Genomic DNA, 17,027 nt, shown 5'->3' with positions numbered 1-17,027 from the left:
GCTCATTCATGCTTGTGCACGTACCACAACATAAAAATATGGACAATGGATATAAAAACAAATGACAAAAGTTTCAATTCAAGGGACTTTCCAGTGAACTATTACTGAATGAACGTCAGTACTTGTTTATAAGTAAATAGTGATTACTTACTTCATTTCAAGTTGCTTAATTTTGTTTTGTGCTGTTTGTAGACTTCGCTGCAAATCATCTTTGGCTAGTTCAGCAATGAGACACCTTTGGTAAAGCTCTTCTAATTTTCTAGAATCACCTTCATTTCCTCTACCTTCACGATACACCTGATTGAAGTGTTTAAAAAAGAAAATTCACTTAGATCCTTGTAACAATAACCACGCTACTGGTGTTACACAATCAACCACTTTATAGTTCATAGTTTAAATTTCAAGATAATGGAATTTCATTTCTACGACGACTATCTCTTTCCAATGAAAATCATCCCAGTACCTATTCTCTTATCCTTCTGGCTTCAGACAAGAGGATTACTTTACCCAAAGCTTTTCATAGACTATTTAATGTTGTATTAACATGTTTATAATTAATAGTATGGTTGACTCGGTTAGGATATGTGAACTACTTTTGCTGCTTTTGATTGCTTTTAGCCCATTTTTGAGACACGGTATTATTTGCTGCTGTTTGTTTGATACTGATATTTATTTCTTACAATTTATTACTGTATATCCCACCTTTTAGGATACAAATCCTTTCAAGATGGCTTACAAGAAACATTAAAACAAATAAAGCTCTCCAGCAAATATAAATATATAATATATATATTATATTTTGGCTGGGGAAAGCCAGCCAGATGGGCAGGATATTATTATTTTTATTATTACTGAAAGACTTGAGGATCCTTCGCCCAGGGAAGCTGGTGGTAGGACCTGGTGGAGAGTAGATACCTCAGCTGGAACAGACTGAGGTGGTTTCCTGCATCCATCTCTCTCCTGGAATTATATTTTTGTTAAAGTGGATTTTACCTTCTTGTGATCTGCCTTGAATACTACTGTGCGGCAGAAAGGCAGCATAACAGACTTTAAAGAAATTGTGTGAACTGCTTACCTGTAACCCTCATCTCATCAATCTGTATATTTTTTTGCTCATACTCCTTTAATGTTAGTTGCATTTTTCACCTAGTCTTTTAAATGGGGGTTTTCTAGAAGACAAATTATAGAGAAATGCTCTTTCACAGAAAACAGCTTCTGTAGTCAGAGTAATTACTTTCCTTACAGAAACAGCTTATTGCAAGAAGCAGGATGATGAATCCATGGAATCTGCTCTGCATATAAAAATCTTATATCACATAGTTAAATCTTGCACTTAGGCCTTGCACATGGAAATTCATGTGGCATTTTTCTTTCATTCACTGCTCTCTGGACTGTGGTCATTTTTATTTTTGTAATTCATTGTTAAGTTAATCTCGAAAATGCTTTATGAAAGTTGCAGCAAGAAAAACAGAGCTTGCATAAAAGTGATTTTTGGTAACAGATTACACCCATCTTCTAATTCTTCAATACTTTTTTCACCATTTCATTGGGTTTTTAGTTAAACAAAGGATACTGTCACTGGATGGTTCATGGAACTGTTGTTTTACTATGAGTAATGACTTACATAAAAGCTACTGGTATCTCATCTATTTGCTCATCAACTCTAGTCTGAGTTTCCAAGTGATGGTATACTGCTGAGGCTAATGTGAGGTTGAACGTTCCCAATTCACAACTGAGCTCTGCCTTGAATTCACAATTTCTAAGCCTCAGCACCCTACTTCATATCTGTGATATAGGAATAATATAGCATACTAAAGCAACAACACTTAAGTGGAGCAATTCTTATTGAACTCAATGGGGCTGACTTCAGATACAAAGGGTAAGGATTGTGCTCTGGGTTGTTGTAAGGATTCTATGATAATGGGCCAGTTCAGACATCGTAAAACATGGTTTATCATGATGGGAATGAGCCACATTAAGCCTCTATGCATTCCACCCTTCCCTTTCCTCCTCCACTTTGAGAAGGAGGTAAGTTTTCACTTCCATTATCGACTAACAACACTTCTAATCTGTAATGAATCTTAAATATTCTTTTTGAAAACAAATCAGCTTCTTAACCCATGATTTCAAGTTGGTTAGATTAACAAATCAGTTATGATTCATCACAGTTTGTAGCGTATGGACGAAATGAAACTTCCTTATAAACATGCTTCTGATATCCTCATAGAAATGCCAGAAGAACAGAAAAGAAGAAGAGCCCAAAGCTTGCTATGGCTTGATTCTGTCATTTTAAACCATGGTTCATTGTGACTGAATCTCAACACTTATTTCCATGGATCTAACTCACTTCCCCAATACAGAACATTTCTGCAGTTTAAATGAAATCCACTATAAGCATGACAGTAACTGGGGGTGGGGATAATGCTTGATACTAAGACACATGTTCTGTATTCTCTCCAGAATGCATTCTTCTCATACTTTAACCCCATCCTACCACCAATTATCTTCCCTAATACTGTTATGCATTCCAGGCACACAATAAATTCCATGATGCAACCTTGATCAAATTTGCTCTGCATTCTTGAGATACACATTCTATATTGTGCAGCCTCATAACATGAAACAATCCAAATTCTGGAGAAAATCTGTTTCCAATCTCTGGACTGGCACAACTTACATCTCCTCCCAATTTCTCAGGGATATCTGGAGAATCCTTTTCTGACAGACAATGGCCTACACATTAACTTATTATCTCCAGAGACAGCTGACCTATATCTTTATAAGCTAACCAAAGAACTATGCTATGGGTCAGCCATTGTAGAGGAAGCAGACCTCGACAAGAACTTTGTATTTACCTCAAAAATACCTCAACAATAACTTTGTATTTACCTCAAAAAGGTTCCAATGTTTTGTCCTCTGTCTATTGTATCGCACATGCAAATATTAGAATTTTCAAGACATATACCGTATTTTTCGTTCCATAAGACACACTTTCCCCCTAAGAAATAAGAGGAGATTCTGTGCGTCTTATGGAGCGAATGCGTGGTCCCTGGAGCCGAATTGCCCAGGGGCTAAAGGCAGATCGTGCTTTTTTAAAAAAAAAAATAAAGAGCTAAAGGCTAACAAGAGGGAAAGAGAAAGGAACCCACTCAGCAGCTGATTGCAAGAGATCGGGAAGGGAGATAAGAAAGTTAGCTCCCTCCCCAGCCCCTTGCCTAGGCCTCAATTGTTGTCTGCAGAGGGAGACATGTGACTGACGGGGTGATTAGATTATCTGTCTGGAAACTGTAGAAATGGGTCCCTTTCCTAGAGAAGCTGCAGAACTGTGAGTTGAACCCCATAAAAACAGGATTTTTCCCTTTGCAAGGAAACTCAGCAACTTTGAGCTGTTCCTAAAAAATGGAGCTTTCCCCCTTTGCAAAAAAGCTGCACAACTCTGAGCTGACCTCCCCCCCCCCCAAAAAAACGGGGCTTTTCCCATTTGCAAAAAAAAGCTGCACAACTTTGAGCTGATCCTAAAAAAATTGGAGCTTTCCCCCTTTGCAAAATAAGCTTCCTCAAATATTTAATGGGGTGTTTCCTATGGTCAGGTGCGTCCTATGGAGCGAAAAATGTGGTAATCTTAGGTATTGGCATACAGATAAGCATAGTACATACTAATACATGAAAACTACTATGGTAACCATTTTTCACCTTCTCTAGCTCTTCTTCCACAGTTTGCCTTTCTCTAGCACTCCGCTCAATTTGGATCTGCTTCTCTTCACATTCCTACCAAAGAAGCAAAAGGCAAGCATTAGGAAGAAAAAGGAGCAAACTCTACTTGGCAAACAAACAATGCCAGGGTTGAGTCATCTACCACCTGGTATGTGGAGTAAGCACAAATGTCACTCATTTTAAGCTTCCTTTAAGTCTTCTCTGTCTTGCATTTTCTCTACATATAAAACAAGTCACATATATACTAGTAATTTAATCTTAATTTAGGTTGTTCTGTTGGGACAATAGTTTTTGAAATATTTATAGCACTTGTAGCAAATTAACATACAAGTAGCTTGTCATATAATTGATTATGCACATGATTTTGTTTTCTCTAACACACACTCAGGAGGGATGAGTGGCCCGAAAGGAGCCCTTTCTCGCTGCTGGTCCCACCGGCGCCGCCCGCCTCGTGTAAGGGCAGGCACAGGAGCTACTGTTGGGAGAGGGGAGAGGCGCTGCGGCAGAGGTAGCGGCGGAGGGACAAGCAGCCCAAAAGGAGCCCTTTCTCGCTGCTGGTCTCGCTGCTGCCCGCCTCTCGCTGTCGGCGGCGGAGGAACGAGCAGCCTGAAAGCTGCGGAGGAACAAGCAGCCTGAAAGCAGCCCTTCCGGGCTGCTCCTTCCTCCTCCGCCGGTTTGTGGTGTGGTGAACTGGCTTATACTCGAGTCAATAAGTTTTCAGAGTTTTGGGGGGTAAAATTAGGTGCCTTGGGCTTATATTCGGGTCGGCTTAAACTCGAGTATATACGGGTAGGTAAGAAAATAAGCAAAATAAAAATACAATGCTAGAACAAAAAAAATGAAAGGGATGGGGGGGATATTCCACAAAAAATTGCAAAGTTGGAGGGAGGATGGGGGCAAAGGGAGAATTAAGCATTTCTCCTCACTCCTTTATCTCTTTTTATCCTTTAAATGACTCTTTCTGTCCTGTTCCCCTGTTGAACCCCTAATCCCTGTTTACCTCAGAATCCCCTGCCAGGGAGACACCTATATTTTACCATGACCTTGCATCCAAGTGCAGATACAGTTTCTCCACCCCCGCCACAAACAAAACTTTTATCTTTTTCATCTTCTGCTGAACCTCCTCAAAAGCACAGGTAGAAAGTCTGATGAGCAGAGAGAACCTTCATTTTTAGCTTTTTGCTCAAAAACCTTTACTACTATGTGAATAAAGAGAGCTTGCATGAAAACTTGTTAACAAAATAAAATGTCCACATACACCAAAATCCTCAAATATTGTTGACAGACTTTAAGACTTGTTCCAGAATTTTGAAAAAGATAAAAGTTCTCCACCATTTTGTCAGATTCAGAAACAAAAGCATAAATGGTGATCAACTACTACCACCCAGCAACAGCCATTGCTGAATTTTTTAAAATGAAGATTCTGATGCTTACCTCGTAGCAACTCGTCACAACTTTGGTTTTTGGCGGTAGGCATTGGATTATCTCTGAAAGGTTACAGGTGGGGGGGGAGGTTGCTGTCATCACCTCCCCCAAAATGCGGAAGGGTATTCCCTTAAGGAGTCCGGGGGCGTGGCCATGTCCGAAGCCATGGTAGGTGAAGGCCTAAGACACGCCCCCTAGTGGTGGCCCCAGGGTGAGTTCCTAGTTGATCTGCATCGCAGGGCTAATCCAACGGTGGTTAACCCTTCACAGACTGCCAGCAGAGCGGGCTGGAGTCGGATATAGACGGTTAGATCCAATGCCTAAGCCAATACCTCTCTACACCCGTAATCAATAAAGTTGTGGCCTTTTATGCCCATTAACCTTATGCAATGTGTCCTGTGTCTTTATTTATTCCGGGAGGGCTCGGGGTATCGCCACACAATAATTTGACAGCATTCCAGTCAAAAGCAAAAGCACCTTTAAGCTTATTTTTTTTCAATGGGATCAGAGCTTCTTTCCCATCACTATTGATGAAATCCATAGGACATATGCTATGCACAACTGTGGCTGAATTTGCTTTTAGAATTTTCATTCTTCCAATGTATGTGACACAGCAGAAAGATTGAATTCATGATACAATTTACATTTCCCCCCAAAAAGTTTAAAGACAAAGAACAAGCAATTCCAATACAACTAAGGCATACCTTCTGGAGTGCATCAATTTCTTCTGCTAATCGAGATATCTGAATATTGCACCTTTTCTTTTCATTTTCTACCTTTTAAAATATATATATATATGTATTGTTTAGTGTGCAATGGTTAGTTTTTCCAGTCATGCAATGCACTATTAGAATAAACAATAAGAATTAAATTTAATTAAATTGCTGCTTGCTCATCTTGTCAACTGATCCCTGGCCTGATTACAAAAACATAAAAATATAAACAAGCTAGAACAATACAGTTAATAAAACATCCAGAAAAATATATATATATCATAATTAACATGCAAGATAGGCCCTGAAAAGCTTAGGTCCATTCCTATCTGAGAGCAAATCTGAGAGCATGCTCCCACCTATTTACTGCCAACTCAAGGAAAGTCCTCTGCACTTGCCACCATGATGTGGAACAACATTCCCCTAGAGATTACTGCAGGCAGCCATCTGGAGTATTGGTGTTCCACTGTTTGGTTAGAACACACCAATTTGTGGGGGTATGTCTGAGCACTGATTTTGAATACTGGGCTTGTTTGTGTATTTTAGCATTTAATTGTTTGTCTTTTGTTGTTTTATTGTATTGATTACTGTTTTTGGGAGGGTTATTGTTTTGTTTGTTGTTATGCTATGTATTTTTATAAAATGCTATGTGATCTTCAGATGAAGGACGGTATATAAATTAAATTTAATTACATAAATTCTTCTCGTAAATTGCTTTGCTGTTTTATATGGAAGACTTTCTATAAATGTTTTCTCCAATAAATAAAGTTTTAATCACAACAACTCACTTCCTTTCTAGTACTTGAAGCAGCATCTTGAAGCAGATGAGAAAATGCTTCCTTCATATTTTCAATCTCCTCTTCTTTTTGTTTTGCACATATCATTGCCTAAATGGGAAATGAAATGAATAGTCCTTAAAAAACTAAGTGTACTCCTGTTGAGGACAAAACAGGTAACAATTCTAAAAATTAAAAAGTTACAAGACCATATTCTAGTGAACAGAAAATTAACAAACTCTAAAACGCACTTTTTCTAAACCACAGAGCCTAGGGCTTGCCGATCAGAAGGTCAGCGGTTCGAATCCCCACGACAGAGTGAGCTGTTATTTGGTCCCAGCTTCTGCCCACCTAGCAGTTTGAAAGCACATCAAGTGCAAGCAGATAAATAGCGGGAAGGTAAATGGCGTTTCCGTGCACTGCTCTGGTTCGCCAGAAGCGGCTTAGTCATGCTGGCCACAATACCCGCAAGCTGTCTGCAGACAAACGCTGGCTCCCTTGGCCTATAGAGCGAGATGAGTGTGCAACCCCAGAGTCATCCGCAACTCGACCTAATGGTCAGGGGTACCATTTAAGTATGTTCTGGGTATAAGCTTTCATGTGCATGCACATGAAAGCTTATACCCAGAACATACTTACTTGGTCTCTAAGGTGCTACTGGACAATTTTTTTATTTATTTCGACTGCGTCAGACCAACATGGCTACCTACCTGAATCTAGATATCTGTTTCCTCAACCAACCTTCTTCTGAGTTTAAACAACTGCATTCTCGAGACCTTTTGTTTTAACTTTCCCACAGCTGAGAGATCCAATCTGAATGTCCTTCCTTCCATTGGAGTACAATAGCAATATGTATATGATCCAGTTCTTCATCACATTTCCCCTTGTCCTCCATGCCCTTTCTTTGTGCATAATTCTCCCACTGACAGCTCCCTCCTTCTGCTAGCCTTCCTCTTGCATGCAGAGGACAGACTGGATCATCCCCTTTTTCCATATCAGAGAACATTATGTTTAGTTTTTATTGTCAAAATACAAGTATAGTACTTCAAAGTTATAAGAAATTGGTTTCCCCCCCAAAACGAAATGGACTGGTATCAATTTTTTAAAAACTATTTTAAAAAAAGTATTACGGACTATATTTTAAAAGTTGTTTGTCTCTAGAGTTAGTTAGTTAGTTATTGTTACGGTTCTCGACCAGCATACACATATATACATAAAACAATCCAAAATACAATCTAAAATATAAGCAATAAATATAAACTTTAACCATTATAAAAATTATTAGATAAAAGAAGGTATCACTACTTGGGAGGGTACAGCAAATGGTAGCAATGGATCATCTTTGGCTCTGTCCTGAATTTTTGTTGTTGTTGTTGTTGTTTAGTCGTTTAGTTGTGTCCGACTCTTCGTGACCCCATGGACCATAGCACGCCAGGCACTCCTGTCTTGCACTGCCTCCCGCAGTTTGGTCAAACTCATGTTCGTAGCTTCGAGAACACTGTCCAACCATCTTGTCCTCTGACGTACCCTTCTCCTATTGCCCTCAATCTTTCCCAACATCAGGGTCTTTTCCAAGGATTCTTCTCTTCTCATGAGGTGGCCAAAGTATTGGAGCCTCAGCTTCACAATCTGTCCTTCCAGGGAGCACTCAGGGCTGATTTCCTTAAGAATGGATAGGTTTGATCTTCTTGCAGTCCATGGGACTCTCAAGAGTCTCCTCCAGCACCACAATTCAAAAGCATCAATTCTTCGGCGATCAGCCTTCTTTATGGTCCAGCTCTCACTTCCATACATCACTACTGGGAAAACCATAGCTTTAACTATACGGACCTTTGTCGGCAAGGTGATGTCTCTGCTTTTTAAGATGCTGTCTAGGTTTGTCATTGCTTTTCTCCCAAGAAGCAGGCGTCTTTTAATTTCGTGACTGCTGTCACCATCTGCAGTGATCAAGGAGCCCAAGAAGGTGAAATCTCTCACTGCCTCCATTTCTTCCCCTTCTATTTGCCAGGAGGTGATGGGACCAGTGGCCATGATCTTGGTTTTTTTGATTTTGAGCTTCAGACCATATTTTGCGCTCTCCTCTTTCACCCTCATTAAAAGGTTCTTTAATTCCTCCTCGCTTTCTGCCATCAAGGTTGTGTCATCTGCATATCTGAGGTTGTTGATATTTCTTCCGGCAATCTTAATTCCGTCTTGGGATTCATCTAGTCCAGCCTTTCACATGATGAATTCTGCATATAAGTTAAATAAGCAGGGAGACAATATACAACCTTGTCGTACTCCTTTCCCAATTTTGAACCACTCAGTTGTTCCATATCCAGTTCTAACTGTAGCTTCTCGTCCCACATAGAGATTTCTCAGGAGACAGATGAGGTGATCAGGCACTCCCATTTCTTTAAGAACTTGCCATAGTTTGCTGTGGTCGACACAGTCAAAGGCTTTTGCATAGTCAATGAAGCAGAAGTAGACGTTTTTCTGGAACTCTCTAGCTTTCTCCATGAATTTTTTGGGCACTACTAACTAGGTCAGCTCGGATTTTTATGCCTCTAGCACAGTTTGTCTCTAGAGTGCTACACTTTAGAGTTCTATTTACTACTGTACATCATAGTAGCAAGATGGTTCAGAATTGACAGAAAAATTTACACTAGCTCTATACAGATTATGCTACCTGAACTGCCTTACTGCAAACATATATGCCCTAAGATTCAAATTTTTTAAATGCTAACTTGTGATGTCATAGCCTTGGAATGAATGACCCAAACGATGATCCTTAAAATGGGAGCCCCAATGAAACATCCCAAGTTTTATTTAATGTTCAATTAAGACCATTGCTCCAAGAGAATGCAGGCACTTCTGAAATGTGAACTGTGTCTGGTGGAAGTCACTTTTCCTGAAAGTGCATGATGAAGGAAGAATGTAAAAAATGACAATTATACACAATACACAATTTGCATTATAATCCTTAAAGTGTGTGACTACTTGTCAGAAATACTTACATTATTTATACATAATTGAAAGTGTGAGGTGGCTTTAAAAAGGCCCCTTTTTGAACAGGTGGCTGTTCAAAATTGTAGCCTCTCACTCAAGTTCTGGATTATTCCAGCTATTTCAGAAAAAGAACCAGAGTGAATATACAGATATGCAGAATTGGTCCCTTGGTGCTTTGTTTACCTGACTCTTTTGCAGATTAGCTTCTTCTAAGAGTTGAATGCTCTTACAAGCCTCTTCCATAGCATCATTCTTCTCCCTTTCCATAACAGTGCACTTCACATTCAGTTCTTGGATTTGTTTTTCTAGGTTTGTTTTTTCTGTTCTTAGCTCTTTCAAATCTTCGGCAGCTACACAAAGCCTGCATATCAGAACAAGGACCACTTAACTGATTGAAGCTAAATCTAGGATTGAAATTACATTCAATTGTCAGCTCTTGTAATCTAGAGAGGGCAAGGTTATATGAATTTTCATTTGCCACAGTTCACTATCTTGAAGTGATTTTGAAGGTTAGTTTTCAGAAGTTCAGCAATTTTTCCTGGCAAAGGGACAAGCTCTTTCAAATTCAGATCTCATGACTGATATGTATATCTGTGCAACCTTAACTATTGCTATAACACCATGTGGAACTGCCCTTGATAATTATTTCAAAGGGCCCAGTGATCTAACACATTACACAGGGTCTTCAGCATCTGCTCATCTTCCAAATGCATTTCATGATGATGCCAATGTATAATGAAGGCCCAGACTACTTGCCTTCAACATATCCAGAAAGCCATTTCCACTCTATGTCTTTGGATAAGAGTGTTCTCAAAGGTTTATTGTGCATAACAAGTTAGGGCTGCAGAAACAGCCAGATAGGCAATTTTGCTATATAGAGCGAGATGAGTGCCGCAACCCCAGAGTCGGACACGACTGGACCTGATGGTCAGGGGCCCCTTTACCTTTACTCTAATACTTGCACACAGCCTTCCTAAATCTTGTGGCCTCCCAGTTGTTTTGGACTACACCTCCTATCAGCCCAAGTCAGCACTGAGGGACGATGGAAATTGAAGTCCAGAACACCAGAAGGCACTGGTTAGGAAAGGAGTAAACAAACCTTCTGTGAGAAGATAACCCTTCTGTGAGAAGACGCTGTCTACCAATGGAAGTGTACTTTTAGATCCAATACATAGAAAATTACAGTTAGTAACAAGTCTAGTTATAAGTCTAATAAGCTATATTTAATTAAAGAACATATCTGTAATGGCTTAAGCAAAAAAAAAAGGAATTCAAATTTCTCAATGCTCCTTCTTATGGTGCCAGAGAATCAAAAACACACACTCCTTATATCAATTAATGTTCTACCTTTTCTCCAGTTCTTTTATGCTAGATTGCAATTGATGCAAGCGTTTGTCTGATGCTTCCTCTCTTTCCTGAGCAGCAAGCACCTCTTCTTCCTGGAAGCCACAGAAGTCATTCAGAAATTATCAGAGCTTCGCTTCAATTTAAAAAAAAAAAAAAAACAGGAGCCAACCAACCAAAGTCTGATTAATGCCTTGTGTTTGAAATCAGAAGTAACATGACATACCTTTCTCTCTACCTGGGCCTGAAGATTCTCAATCAGTCTGGTCATTTCATCAACCTTAGCAGCTGCTGTTCTCAAGTCCAACTTGGATTGTCTACACGTAAAAATAAACACTCTTAATTTTATTTACTTTATTGTAAAAAAGCAGATTAGAGTTACTAATCACATTACTTATTTCATCTTAACTAAATTGTATAATCAAATAATATTTTCCCATACATTGGTCCACTTACATTGGACCAATAAAAAACCATATTTGTATATTTTGTATCTCCTCCATCTGTTTTATCTGTGAATCAGTGGCAAGATTACTGCTAAAACTGCTTCTATGCAGCCAGGTCTCTATGTGGGTACCAAACTGTCTGAAAGGAGCTGACCTCAGTGTCTTAACAAAAGCAACATGGATCCTAAGATAATGTGGTATGCGTATGGAGATTTTTCAGATACTGAGCCCATACACGTTCTAACAGCCACAGGGCACAGAACGTACTCAAACTATGGCATTCACTTTCACAAATGTGGCCACCAACTCTGATGGCTCTACAAGGGGATTAGACAAATTAATTTAGGATAAATCTATCAGTGAAAGCTAGTCATGAGAGCTGTATACCACCCCAGGACCAAAAATCTTATGCCTCTTTTAAGGGTCATTTAGGAACAGCAGCAAAAAAGAATTACTGCCGTTTTGGAAGCTTGTGGGCTTCCAAAAAACCATCTGACTGGTCACTGTGGGAAATGGGCCAGATAGACCAGATAAAGCTTTGATCTGATCCAACAGGGCCCTTCTTATGTTCTTATGAAACTTCTGTGAAGCACTTTTCAGCAATAACACCACCATCTCTATATGAAATAGGAATACTCTCTAACAAAACTGTATATACAGGGAATTACGAAGTGAAGTAGAAGTTTCCATCAGCAGGTGCTACTGCAATCTGTGGCTTTCAGCAGATATTTATTGTTCACACTTGAATAATTAAAATATTTTCTCTATATATTTTACTCTGCGTTCAAGCCCAGCCCTGAGACTGATCACCCTGATAAACATCCTTTTTTAAGAGCAAGAGAACGGTACTGCAGCTGTGTTCCTGCTTCTCTGTTGGAGGCTTTAGACATGATCTTTGTGGCTTTCAAGACCTGGGCTGATTCATTACTGGGACAAATTTTTAGGTGTTCCTATTAGCATAAAAAGTCTTTAACAGCTCTGGGCCAGCTTACTTCAAGTATCATATTGTCCATATATACCAGGCATCCCCAAACTTCGGCCCTCCAGATGTTTTGGACTACAATTCCCATCTTCCCCGACCACTGGTCCTGTTAGCTAGGGATCATGGGAGTTGTAGGCCAAAACATCTGGAGGGCCGCAGTTTGGGGATGCCTGATATATACCCATTTGACTCCTTTGATCTGTGGAACTGGCACTTTTAAAAGTATTCCTCACTTGTAAGGAACTGTTCTTTTACTGTGGCAGCACCTACTCTCTGGAACTCCCTGCCCATTGCTATTAGGCAAGCATCTTCATATCTACACAGGCCTTAACAGAATCTGGTAGGTAGGTAGGTATTTTCCTCAGAAGAGATCCCTCACCAAATGGTCCCAGGGCAGGTTAAAAATAATAATAAAATAAAATCACAAAAAACAGCAATATACCAAAGGAACACAAGCGAACAGCAGAGAACCTACACAAGCGATGCTGACAAAACCCCACACACATATTAAGCAAAATATAAACATCGTCACCTGACCCCACCCACCCTCCCCTATCTACCTCTCTTCCCCTTTTCTTCCCAATGTCTCAACAAATGAAACTGATTTGTAAAAATGTTATGAAACATTGCACATATCTTTGTAAACCAAGAAAACCTTAAAAAACAACAACCACAGAAATATGAGGGGGGAAACAGAACAGAATAGCAGGACACCGCAATGCAGCAATAGGGAAAACATCCACTCAACCAATCCACTAGGTTTGCTTACATAGCTACACTTCCACTTATAACTAAAAACTTTAACCTGATATGCACTAAACTGCTATGTTTCTGTGCTTAGTTCTGTTGCAGGGACAGGACCATTACATTAAAATATTTATTCACTCTCATTACTGCTACTTATACAAAAAGAAACCCCACAGGCTGTGACAATCAATTATTTATGCAAGTATTTACTAACACCACACACACACACACACACACACACACACACACACACACACACCCTGCAATGATACAGGAGACCTCTATAATTACATTTTCAACTTCAAATATAGTTTTAGAACATACCTAAAGCCAACTTTAACACCAAATGACTAGATTTTTTTTTTAAGCAAAAGGGCTGCTTTTAGCTATTTTTTCATTTCCTTAACATTAAATAATGTTATTTGAATCTCTAATGTGTACAAGGCAAAACAGAGATAAAAAAGTAATAATCCCATTGTGCACAATCCAGCGCTGCCATTCTGCTCATCAAATGGCTTTTGGTTCAGGAAAGGTACATGCTAATAATGTAAGAGAAGTGGCCATGATTTTTACTGATTTCACTTTCTCCTACAGTTCCAGCCTTGGTGCTATTCTGGAAAGTCCTTCAACCCTGTAGCCAGTTTTTATTCTGTGAGCAGAATAGCAGCATTGGGTTTGAGCCACGGAAAGTTAGAAAATCATGCAAACATTATGATTTTAAACATGTACTATTTGAGACGTCCTTTTTCATTCCCATTTGGAGAAACAAGTGTGAATCCTTGACAATCTGTACTATTAAGGAAAGGGGACATAGGGATGACCAACCTGCACTCATCACACACCACAAACCACCTTCTCACAAATGTAAGCTCTTACAAACACACATGCCACATATCCAATGTATGTGTTCACATGCATGTTCCCATCAGCCTTAGTGAGCACAGCCAGGTAAGCTGAGGCTGGGGTGGGGTGCAGCTCAAAACCTCTAGAGGGCTCCAGGTTAGCAAAAGCTGCTCTAAATCAATTTCAATTTGGATTAAGAATCAAAAAATACACACAACCACCACAGTTTAACCATAGTGGAATGATACCTAGAATCTGTGTTCGCATGAGCAGAAGGCACTTTCACTATTACCAGGCAAGGTCTTTATTTTCATAGATTCCCCACTGCAACCCTTCAAAAGAGTTAGGGACAAGAAGGGATGCGTAGTGCATGGAGTGCAGTGGACTAGAATTAATGAAACTTTCATTGCACAAAAACTTTTTGCTCATTCAAAAGTCACCTCTGGATATGAACCACTGTCACATAGTTTGCTGTTTCTGTGATGTTAGATGGGTTTAATAAACAAGGTAGAACAAGCTACTAGGGCTCATGAAATAAAATGAGGTTTCAGAAATCTCATTTATACCTCTGTTCCTTGCGTAGCTGGTCCAGTTCTACATTCTGTTCCGTTACAGTCTTCTTAAATACCTGATTAAGCTACAATAATGGAAAAGTCTTTTAATACATTCCAAAGAAAAAAAATTAAATTAAATAAAAAATATAAAAAATCAGTAAATATAGTATGGCAGATATATTTTTATTTGATGCCAAGACCTGTAGCAGAAAGTTCTAAAAGTTCTGATTACACATATTTACCTCAAGTAGTAAGAATTTGCTTTTCAATTTTTTTTTCTTTGCTAACAGTTGACTCCAAAATGTTTAAGTCTTTCATAATTTCCCAACTTGACTATCTTCTTCACAGGTTCTCCACTTCCTCTTAATCCTCTCTTAAATGTAGCTATTTACATCATTTGCCTTTGTTTTTTCATAGTATTATTGTCAACTTATGTCGTACTGCATTTTCATATATAATATAAAACAATTTTTGTACCCTATGCAGTGTTCATGCTCCCTTTTACAACCACTACTATAATCATTTTCACTACCCTCTAACAGAATTGACACAAAAAGTGAAGAAGAGAAGTGGAGGAAACAGAAAATTGTATATCATTATTTTGAATGATAAAAAAACCCCTAAGGAATAAAAGTAAATAAGTGTGGTTTCACAGACAGAGGCTTGCTTCTTCATGGTGACGCAAATCTGACCTAATTTTCCAGAGCAAGGGCCAATTATGTTATCCAACAAATAAATTAAAACAGATTAAAAATGAAGTAGAAAATATGGCATAGGCGTTAAAAAATAAGGTGGGGTTTGTAATATACACAGTTAAGAAGTGCCTAGGATCTGCTTTGGAGCTATTTGCATTTGTTTTATTTATTTTCCCCTTTTTAGTGGACATTCATATGAGATAGGCTACAACAGTTTCAAGATGTTATTATAATGTTCAGTGTTTCACTTACTGACTCTGTTTTTTCGTTGTTGAAATGCAGTTGCTTTGTTAGTTGCTGAAAGCTTGTCAATTGATCCTAAAAAGAAGATGCAGAGCATGTAATTATAATTTAAAGGATTTAACATCAACATAAAAATAAATGCTCAAGCTTAACATTTTAAACATTTAAGTACTATTACTATATTGTATACATTACCACTGGCTGTCGTCCAGAATTCTCTCTTTGACAGTTAGCCAGATATTTCAAAAGAAATACACAGCAGCAGAAAAAGCAATAATGGTATATTTCAGTCCCTACTGTTTTTTCCGTGTGTGAAAGAAATGGAAAAATGTACACACAAAGGACTCAGCCAATGCCAAGCTGTGGTTGAACATTCTGCAACCAGATGTGAGGCATTTCCACCAGAACCAATAGTTGCACATGTGTGTAGTAGTAATGGGTTCTATGTATAACAGCTATGCAAGTTAAAGAGAGGTAACCCTGCAATTAACCCCTGAAAATCCATAGATGGGTTTCAAAATAAGGAGCTTTGAAGTCATAGTAAGTGTGCTCCTTTTCTAATATGCCTTTTAGTTTTTAGACCTTCAGAATGCACCAATGTCACATTCTGAAGACAATCTCTGAAATCTCAAGGAAATGAGAAACAATCATGTTTTTGCTTTTACAAAAGCAATCCAAAAGTCAGATAAGTACCAGATGAAGAGCTTATAGAAACAATTTAAGAGCTGCTTTGCCAAAGGACAGAAGCTCTGCCCTCAGGACAGCACTTATGCCCCCCAAATCCTGACAGAAAAGTCTGCTGGAATAGATGCACCATTCAGTGGATGGTCTGAAACAGGATGTTACATGGGATGGGCATGATGGGGACAGACCATGAACAAGGAACCAAAGCCTCCTTGTTCCCCGGCACGTCAATGGATTGAGTCTGAATATGCACCAGCCACATAGCTGGCATGTCCATCCCACTGGGACAAAGAGAACAAAATTCCATCTCCCCCACTACCCATCCCAGCCAGAAGGACCCAGTATGGCCTTGGTTGTGGAAGAGCAAGTACCATGGAGTCTCACCCCCACCATAAAAGAGGACTGAAGCCTTAATCGAATTTTAATACATAGCTATTACAATAAACTGGATTACTTTTTGTTTTTGACTTTCAGCAATATGAATCTGTGCTTCTGTCATGTGTGCATGATATATCTGCTGAAGACGCTCCAATTCCTGTGATACTGTCTGCCAAAGTTCTACTGCATGTTCCTTTTCCTACAAAAATAAATGCAAATATAGTATATGAGAAACTTTGTTTCTGTTTAGTGCTTAAGATTCAGAAAACTGAAAGCAGAGGTTGTTATTTTTCTACAAAGCCACTCTGCATTATGCAGATACGGCAATATATTCCCACTTGCCTCCCAAAGCGATGGTACTTATTACTTACCTGTTTCCTATATGCTATATATTTAAACAGTAGGCAATTCTATTCAACAGCAACCTAGCTGCCAAAAATGGAATTCAAATGTGAAGATTAATTAATTACATTTATTTCCCACCTTTCCTCCAAG

The 17,027-nt window shown here is 39.0% G+C and overlaps 1 protein-coding gene across 21 annotated transcripts in view; it reads right to left on the bottom strand.

Moving 5' to 3' along the window:
- Positions 1 to 17,027, bottom strand: part of SCLT1 (sodium channel and clathrin linker 1) — a 47,124-nt gene that overhangs the window by 16,741 nt on the left and 13,356 nt on the right. For all 21 annotated transcript variants that reach the window (XM_060278598.2, XM_088660328.1, XM_035114065.3 and 18 more), the window contains 10 exons: positions 16,609 to 16,731; positions 15,480 to 15,545; positions 14,545 to 14,615; positions 11,187 to 11,277; positions 10,964 to 11,055; positions 9,800 to 9,977; positions 6,641 to 6,739; positions 5,844 to 5,915; positions 3,694 to 3,768; positions 152 to 297 (listed from right to left, as the gene is read on the bottom strand). In XM_060278598.2, the coding sequence (XP_060134581.1) occupies positions 152 to 297; positions 3,694 to 3,768; positions 5,844 to 5,915; positions 6,641 to 6,739; positions 9,800 to 9,977; positions 10,964 to 11,055; positions 11,187 to 11,277; positions 14,545 to 14,615; positions 15,480 to 15,545; positions 16,609 to 16,731 (1,013 nt within the window). The remainder of the gene's footprint in view (positions 1 to 151; positions 298 to 3,693; positions 3,769 to 5,843; positions 5,916 to 6,640; positions 6,740 to 9,799; positions 9,978 to 10,963; positions 11,056 to 11,186; positions 11,278 to 14,544; positions 14,616 to 15,479; positions 15,546 to 16,608; positions 16,732 to 17,027) is intronic.

This window comes from Zootoca vivipara, chromosome Z1 (assembly GCF_965207765.1).
Source record: "Zootoca vivipara chromosome Z1, rZooViv2.hap1.1, whole genome shotgun sequence".
Lineage (NCBI taxonomy): Eukaryota > Metazoa > Chordata > Lepidosauria > Squamata > Lacertidae > Zootoca > Zootoca vivipara.
Note: the sequence above shows the minus strand (reverse complement) of the source record. Positions and strands in the feature narration are given on the sequence as shown.